The 9,045-nt window shown below is 43.1% G+C and overlaps 1 protein-coding gene across 2 annotated transcripts in view; it reads right to left on the reverse strand.

The window, feature by feature from the left end:
- tns2a (tensin 2a) overlaps positions 1-6,487 on the reverse strand; it is a 66,484-nt gene extending 59,997 nt beyond the window's left edge. For both annotated transcript variants that reach the window (XM_037773951.1, XM_037773950.1), the window contains exon 1: positions 5,766-6,487. In XM_037773951.1, the coding sequence (XP_037629879.1) occupies positions 5,766-5,894 (129 nt within the window). In that variant the 5' untranslated portion in view covers positions 5,895-6,487. The remainder of the gene's footprint in view (positions 1-5,765) is intronic.
- Between the last annotated feature and the right edge of the window lie 2,558 nt (positions 6,488-9,045).

Genomic DNA, 9,045 nt, shown 5'->3' on the forward strand with positions numbered 1-9,045 from the left:
TGCTTTTGCCCTGCATGTTAGTAAATAACCTACAACTCCATTAAATTCTGTTGACGTTAAAATTTTGATTAATTGTGCAGCCCTACACCAAAATCATTAAGATTCATCCTCTGTGCACCATGGATATTATGTACTGAATCTCATGGCAATCCACTCTGTAGTCGATATTTCAGTCTGGACCAAAATGGTGAACTGACTGACAATACTATTTCTAGAGCCTTGCTGCTAAAAAGATCCTGTCATTCCACGGCAAGGAAGGCTGTGTGAGAGTCTGGTCTGTTTGGGATCATAACACACAATAGAACAGATCAGAAAAATCATTTTAGTGGTAGTTTCATAACCTCTGTCCGAGGCTTGTTTAATTGGTCCCTCATGAATTCTGCATCATTCACCAGGGCTCTGTGCTTTATTTTTTAAAGAGAACCATATGAACTATTGTGTCTCTCTGCCAAAAACAGTTTATCTCGAGGATCCATTTTTAGAAGGTTGTTTATTGATGCTCAGCTACTCTCCATCATCAAGAACCATTGGACAGTGAAGCATTGAGGGGTATTCTGAGAGCACAAAATGAGAATATGAAATGATAAAAAGCTTTGGGTAATCCAATAATTAGCTACAAGTGAATAATGAAAGATCCATCATTTGTGATATGACACCAATATTCGCACAAAGCATTAATGACACTGAAGGATGTGTTTCAGCCTGCAAATGGCAAACCTGTACAGCTCTTCAGTAGCCTATAGGGTGATCCCAACAAACCAAATGTGTGACAAAGAGTATGTTTGTGTGGGACAATGTGGGTTCAATGTGGGACACGTTACCAAGGCTGAGAGGTAGTCTACAATTTTGATATAATGTCTATCTAACTTAAAGATAGGGTCGACGATGTTGGAAAGCTAGCATCATTTGAAAGTAGCATCGCCTCAGGAGCTCCGTCTAAACCGCTACCTCATGACGAGTAACCATGGCAGTGCTACTTTTTGCTGAGTTTTCTCTTCCATTCTCCAGTAAACGTGCGGCGGTGACGTGCTTTGAGTTCAGGCTGGTACACACCAAGGGTAGAGTACAAGCAGGGAGGCAGAGAGGCATCTGATTGGTTCTTTCCAAGCGGACCGCGAGGCAGTGATTGGTAGACGTTTTTACAGGATTACAGCAGCTACAGATGACGGCTCTTTTCCGGTCCTTTTTCAGAGCTCATAAGAAATGGATCGCTGTCGGGGTGTAAAGACCATTTCAACCAATATAACAAATAGTGCATACTAGATAACATCGCCAACCCTGCCTTTAAATAATAAATATTTCTATTCTGCCCCTTATCTTGTAACATCTCTACGCTTTGCCGGAATGCATCCTCAGATCGGCACGTCTCTTTCTGAGCCGCGCGTTTCTTGTGAGACTCGCTTCATGTCGTATTCCCCCCTGTGTGTGAAACTGAAAAATAACTGGCAAATTTCACAAACAAATCTGAGAATCGCCTTCCACTAGCTTATAAATACTTAATAAATAGTTTCACAGTCTTTAGTTTCCATCATATTCCGCCTAAATCTGCATAGCTTGTGACTTTGCGGTGATAGCATATGGCGTAGCGTAGCAAAGACAGTGAAAGGTTAACCTGTGCTTGACCCACGTGTGCGCAGTTTGACAGCAAACACAGCGCCGTGATGACAACCTTCCCTGTTTTCTTCACAGCCATTGGATAAAAGCCAGATTTTAAAAAAAAAGCGTCTGTCCTGCAGCGGTTTGACTTTCGAAAACTAGAGCCGATAAAAATGTGGGACATCGTCTCAATATGTGGGACGTGGGACAAGGGATAAAAATGCTGTGCAGTCCCTCGTAAAGTGGGACACCTGGTCACCCTACTTCAGCGCAGTAGTTGAAGAAACAGTTAATATACTGCATGATATTTTTGAAAAAAATGTCTCAGAATGATACAATCTCTCATAAGTGAATGAAAAAAGTCAAACGTGGTCCTGACATTACAGCAGCAAATTATGTAATCACACTGAGAGCAGCATGTGGAACATCATTTTTCTGTTTCCAGGAAGTACTTGGCATGAGTCTGATGTTTGTGTATAGATATGTAATTAAAGCCAAGTCACAGTCTGGTCAGGATCGCACTAACAGTTGCATCGTCTCACACTTGCGACTGTCAACAGATCCGTGGAAAACAACCATGAAATGATTAAAAAAAGACACGCACAGTTCATGAAAACAATGACCATAAATAGATGAGACAACATCTCCTCCTGTAGGATGATCAGTGGGATCTAACTGGTTCCCACACCCCTGTAGTGGGGTCAGTCACTGCAGGATGACGTCGTCCAGAGGGCTCCACATTCCCACGATGCTCAACATGTGATATGGAGCCACTGGGACTGTGGTGCAACCAAGCATGCACGCACACACAGAAAACAAGCCCAGATGGAAGACATGCACATTTAGAAAAGGCAAACACACTTCGATAATTCACACATCTGAATACGAAAGCCACAGAGACTCAAGTCTGTATGTAATTCCATGTGATGTAAACTTGTGGACAGAGGTCAGGGTTCTCAATGTTCTCTTGATATTAAGACGGCCAGCTAGCCTGCCTCTGTTTACATGATGGTAATTTCCCAGCAGTGCTGAGGGCCATCACAACAGTGCCATTGTATCTGCACAGATGTGACCTCAGCTCGGAGATGCCATCGTCATCCACATTATCTTGTCAAATAAGACAAACACACACACACACACACACTCACACACACACTCCTTGTAAAAATATAAACAATCACTTCTTCAAACTTCAGATCTCCTGCACATGTCCACGAGACTGTGAGACATAACACTAATATCACATTGAAATTTGCTCAAATTAAAGAAGAATGGGAGGTATAGTTATTTCCTGGCATTTTTCTGTCCCCCATAGATCTGATAGTGATTGACTACATGCTCTTTAGCTGACCTTTGACCTCCCTTCAGAGCAGGGCAGCAGAGAAGAGAAGTTCCCATCGGGTATCAAAAGTATAACATGACTAACAGACTTCATTACTGACTCCTAATTAATGTTGGTCTCGTGAAAATGCATGGCATCCTTTTGTTTCAAGCAAATATAAAGACAATTCAGAACACTCAACCATATATATGATTACTGTCTGCCACTACTTGTATTCCTGCCTCAGTCAGAAGCAACTTTCACGGCTACAACTGATTCAGAACTCTGCTGCCAGGCTTCTCTAATGGGCATTAATAAAAGGGAGCACATTACACCAGTCCTAGCATCATCGCACTGGCTTCCCCTATAATTTAGAATCAATTTTAAAATTTTAATATACCCCGCGATAACGTAGTTGGTATATAACGTCTATAGTGCTCCGTGTGTCCGTCCGTTAGAAGTCCAGGGTGCCCAAATGTTTTGAAATGTACTTCTATTTCGTTTCCGGAGCAGAACTCAGAAACTATGTAACTTAGGAACTTCAAATTTGGTATGATGGTTGACAGTTTGGTCTAGTTGTGCCTTTTGGGGGTTAGAAGTCCAGGGTGCCCAACATTTGAAAAATGTTGGGCACCCTGGACTTGAGGAAGGTGAGCTAATAACAAGCTACATTGTGCTCAATAACCTAATTCCATTAGTTCCAAAAGGGCAAAACCTGTGGCCCTACTTTAGTAGGAGGCAAGAGGTGAGCGGGGGTATGTGAGTCATGCTCACTTTTGCCTTGTTGCTCACTTTTAAAGCACAACTTGGACTAGCCTCAGATTGCATAATGGATCTTAACACCCCATGCGCATCTGATCAGCTACATCTTGCTGTTCCCAGGTCCAATTTTGTGACTAGAGGGGGATCAAGCTTTTGCTGTTAGGGCTCCCAAACTCTGGAATGCACTGTAGAGATTCAATCACCTAATTCTGTATCCACTTTTAAAAAACTTTTGAAAACACATTTTTTAAGGATAGCATTCTTATAAGGTCCCAATGTTATATGTCTGTATATGCATATGCATTTCTATGTGCTTGTGTATGGTGAAGCATGTATACAGAGCATGTGTGTATGGATATGTATGTACTATATATATATATATAGACACACAGCTGTTTGCGTATGCATGTGTATATTTATACACCTTTATGTATATTTATTTATCACCTTGTTCTACCATTTTACTACTTTATTACTATTGATATGTTCTGTGATGTACTGTTTTAACAGTTACCATATTTTTACTTAATCTGCTTTTATTGTCTTGTGAAGCAGTTTGTAACATCTGTTTTGAAAAGTGCTATATAAATAAATGTATTCTTCTTCTTCTTCTTCTTCTTCTTCTTAATATTATTATATGCCTGCTCATCTGTTTACAAAGTGTACGATGTCCACAACATGGTGCTGCTGAAGCATCATTACTACACCTTCTGTTGGAACGCAACAAAATTAAATATCTATAGCTGGGAAATATACATAATTGGAATTATTCCAATACACCAACTTGCAAAATTGGATAAAAAGAGCACTGATTCAGCGTTGCACTTCTATAACATTGTTGGAATCACAATAGACAGTAATCAATGTAGAGACATGGTCTTTTTTTATTTCACGTATTCTTTTTCCTTTTCAAAATTACCCACAATTCACCTGCCGACAGTTCGGTTCGGATTCAGGTGTGTTATGCTAGTAGTGGCTAATGTAGCCACGAGCCTCTAGCCTCAAGGCGAACTCACCTCTACTTTCTTTTTTTTGTCTTATTCAGTGTTCAGTGTTCAGTGTTCAGTGTTAGCTCCACCCACTCATGTCCCTTCTGGTTGCAAAAAAACAAGATGGCGACGGGCAAAAACCAGGATGCCCATGGCCAAAATACCAACCTCTAGGCTTCAAAATCGTAGTCCACAAACCAATGGCTGACGTCGCTGTGACAACGTCCACTTCTTATATACAGCCTATACTTCAGACCCAGCCAACACTGACTCGAGTGACAACACTCGAGGCAATTCATCAGATTTCACACAGCTACCTCTTTGAGCCACAAAGAGCTTTAAACAACTTTATGCAACACCCCCCAACACCAAACTCTGACCAAACGGTCAAACTAGGCAGCGCTGATCAAATATAAATCAATATTATGTTGCTTTAATGCCTATTTCTCTCCTTAAGTGTTTTCAGAAACATCACTGTTTGGCTGTAAAATGAAAAGGTTGGGACCCAGCAGCCATGTTGAGATCTGCTGAGGAAATACCAAGCACCGCCCACCAGACGGAGCACAGTCAATAGGAATGCTCTCTCTCTCTCTCTGAAATGACCTGTGATTGGCCAAAGTCTCCTAGATTTTTTAAAGCCTGAAAACAGAGCCATGAGGAGGTGCAGAAGTCTAGTTTTCTCTCAGAACACTTGAATTACAATATGCTGAAAGGTTATTATGGAATTTTTGCCCAATGATGCCAAAAGCATTCTGCCTATACTGAAGCTTCAATGAAACTGATGATATTATCATGTGAAAGACATCAGAGAAACATATGACTCCATAAAAGAATACATCATGCCCATAAATAAAAAAACAATTTTGTTTTTATTCTGATGTTATAGTCATTATACATTAATGTGGACAAAATAATCCTACATTTATGTCCCCTATAATGTATCTTTGATCAGTAAATAACTCACTCAGCCTAGAAATTGAATCATGTGACAAGTGACTTCCAGTACCCAGACTACAAACACTCCTCATGCATGCCCAATTATAGCGAATATCTAAAATGTCATCACACAATCACGTGAACGCTGCATGCACACTGACCTTTGTCAGCCTCATCCTGCCGCTCTCGCTCCTCTCCAGACTCCTTCTCTTCATAGACGAGCTTCTGACCACTGGCACCGGTTGCACCTCTTGCTCCCCACACCAGTCCGAACTCAGGACGCAACCCATATAGAAGGACGGGTCCTGGAGCTTTTCCTCCCCCTCTCTTCTCTCCTTCTGTCCTCTGTCTCCCTCTCTGTCCTCTAAACACTGGCTCCAGCCCGGGCTCCTGGGCAGCTGTTTTTGTCAGCTGGAGAGAGGACAGGGAGGCCCTTCCCCTTTTCCTGGCTCTCGTTCAGCCCTGCTGCAGGGACAGAAGGGAAGGATACACTCCGCACGCTCTCGCTGCCCCCCCACCCCCTTCTTTCTACACACACTTTAAAAACACCTCTCTCTCCAACTCAGTCCTGCTGCAGTCACATGTGGACTCCCCATTTTTCTGCCTCCAACCCCCCTCTCACTACTCTCCTTTGTTTCACACACTATTATAAACTTTCTTAGGCACACTTAAGCTCCCTACTTTACTTTTTCTCTCTCGATCACACTCACTACATACCCGTTCCCTGGACTCACACACATGACCCCCCGACTCAAAAGTTCAACGCTCAAGGATCCTGTGAAGCTCTCCTTTATTTCTTCACCCTTCTTTTCTCTCCTCTTGTTGCTCCTCTTCATCTCTCTCCCAGTCCTCCCATCCCTAAGAGCATGTCTCTATCCCTTCCTCCTCTCTCCCCTTTCCTCCTGCGTCTACCTCTCTACCAGGGTTGCCTCACTCTTACATATACAATTACCACTCTGTTCTCACCCCCACCCATCCACCCACCTCTCTCCTCCGCAGCGGTTTCCTGCTCCCAGATACAGGCAGTCTCTCCTTAGCTCAGGCAACACATTGTTGGTATTGTTGTCTTAAAAAAAACAGCCAAGAAAACCAAACAGTGAGGGCAGCTGTTGGGATGCTGGGGCAAACCAGTGATTCAGAGTGGACCGAGCCTTCGCCGGACTGAGCCTCCCCTTGTTTACCATGCAATAGCTTGTTTGTTGCAACCGTGAAACAAAGTCTCTTTCACCACACAATCCATAACATATAACAAAGGATCTGAGAAGTTGTATGAAGGAATGTCAGATGCATACTTGTGATTGTTTTGATGATTTTTTTCCTGGATAATGCAAGCTTAACGAGGCCCATTTTTTGATATTGCTAAATAGTGAGAAACATTAGCATTGCTCATGTTTCTGTTCCTCAAGGTCTCTTTACTCTTGTTTATTTCCTCTCCCTTGAGTGTTTTGGCTGCTACGCAAGAGCTCTCCAGGCTTGGAAGAGTAAGACTGTACCCCTTAAAAGGCAAATTCTTGATGCGCCTCCAAAAGCCCCACCCCCCCTTCTTTATATTTACTGTCTACATTCCCCCTTTCTTCTCATGGGTTTTCTTCTTCTTTCTCACTGTCTCCCTCGTCTTTCTTTTCTGTCTTCAGACAGAAAGCAGCGGTGAGGCACTCTAGTTGTTGCAGGCATTTCGACCCAGACAAGCCTTCCAGGTGTCCTTCCTTACTCCCTATACTCTACCATCCATCCATCCATCCATCCATCCCTCCCTCCTCCCACTCACCCTCTCCCCCAGTTGACCCCCAGCCCCTCCTTTTCCTTTGCCTCTCCCCTTCTATGTTTATGTCTTTCAGGCAAGGTCTCTCAGACATGAGCTCAGGCTGCAGACGGCGTTTACAACAAGCGCCCCCCCCCCCCCCCCCCCCCCCCCCCCCCCCCCCCCTCCTCCCTACTGGTTTTACATGCCATGAAATTAACTCCTTCTAATCAACTCAGGTCCTGCCAAAAATCCTGCTGCAGGAAAATATGGAGAATGACAGGAGGTAGTTTGCAGACTGAGCACTGAGACTGAACTTATTTCAAAGCCAAAAGAAAAATCCAAATTTAATCTGATTCGAAAATATGGAGGCTGCACGGTGCTCAGGAGAATCGCAGGTTCAAACCCAGCCTGGTGCCCTTTTGTGTAGAGTTTGCATGTTCTCCCTGTGTTAGCGTGGGTTTTCTCCAGGTTCTCCGGCTTCCTCCCGCAGTCCAAAGACATGCAGGTTAGGTTAACTGTTGACTATAAATTGCCCGTAGGTGTGAATGTGAGCCTGGATGGTTGTCTGTCTCTATGTGTCAGCCCTGTGATACTCTGGAGACCTGTCCAGGGTGTACCACGCCTTCGCCCAATGTCAACTGGGATCGGCTACAGCCCCCCCTGCGACCTTGAATATGATAAGCGGTTACAGATATTGGATAGATTGATATGGATAGAAAATACGGCACTAATATCTGGTACTAAGATATGGCTACCTTCCGTTGCAGCATACTTGGCACATGTGAGGAGAGATGGCAGAAATCAGTTTCAGTTTGGATCAGTGAAGATTACCGACATATTTCTACAAATTTCCGAGAAGGAGGAGAAGAGGGAGAGAGATGATAATATCTTAGAGAAGAGTTTAAAGAGACAATATAAAGCAAGTCCAAATATGGAGACCCAGAGAGAAAGAGAAGGGATTGTAATCCGAAGGAACAAAAGCTGAAAAAACAAAAGGAGTACAGAAATAGACACAGTCGTGTGATGATGTCACGGGGTGACGCTAACCCGAGCCTTTATCCGTATCAGAGCATCTTTAACTGAAGATTTATTTTCACATCTTGAGTTGATGACTTCATTCGTCATCTCCAATGGCACTTTCCCGAAGTCATAAAAAACAACCCTCTCTCACCCTCTATTTGGCTCCTTTGTTGTGTCCAGTCATTTGTTTTTGTGGGTCAGTCTTGAACAACACCATAACTTCAAGTTTTGTGTTAAATGTGCACAATAACAACATAGTTGTTAGGCCACAGACCAAGGACCTCCATGCCAAGGGTGTGTGCGCTGGTTAAGCTCACATCTCCCACAGGATCAACACGACAGGACGACTGTTGCAATGTCATACAGACACTTGTTAGACTGATAATACTCTGTGATTTTCTGGGTGTGTTTTGGAGTTTGTATTCCCCCTAGTGGGCAAAAATAACAAATGCAGATTTAACAGGTAAAGGATAAGGTTGGTGATATTCTTCTTATTGACAACAAATCCCACGAAAAGACCAAAACCACTGACTACAAAGCCTGATATATCTTATTCCTCTGTTCCATAGAGCTCTACTGTTGTCCAAAAACTATTTAAAACAACATCAATGAGCCACACTGTTACACACTCACTGTGGTTTACTTTAAATCAGTCCCACATACACCGTCCTGTCAGT

This window comes from Sebastes umbrosus, chromosome 6 (genome assembly GCF_015220745.1).
Source record: "Sebastes umbrosus isolate fSebUmb1 chromosome 6, fSebUmb1.pri, whole genome shotgun sequence".
NCBI classification, from domain to species: domain Eukaryota; kingdom Metazoa; phylum Chordata; class Actinopteri; order Perciformes; family Sebastidae; genus Sebastes; species Sebastes umbrosus.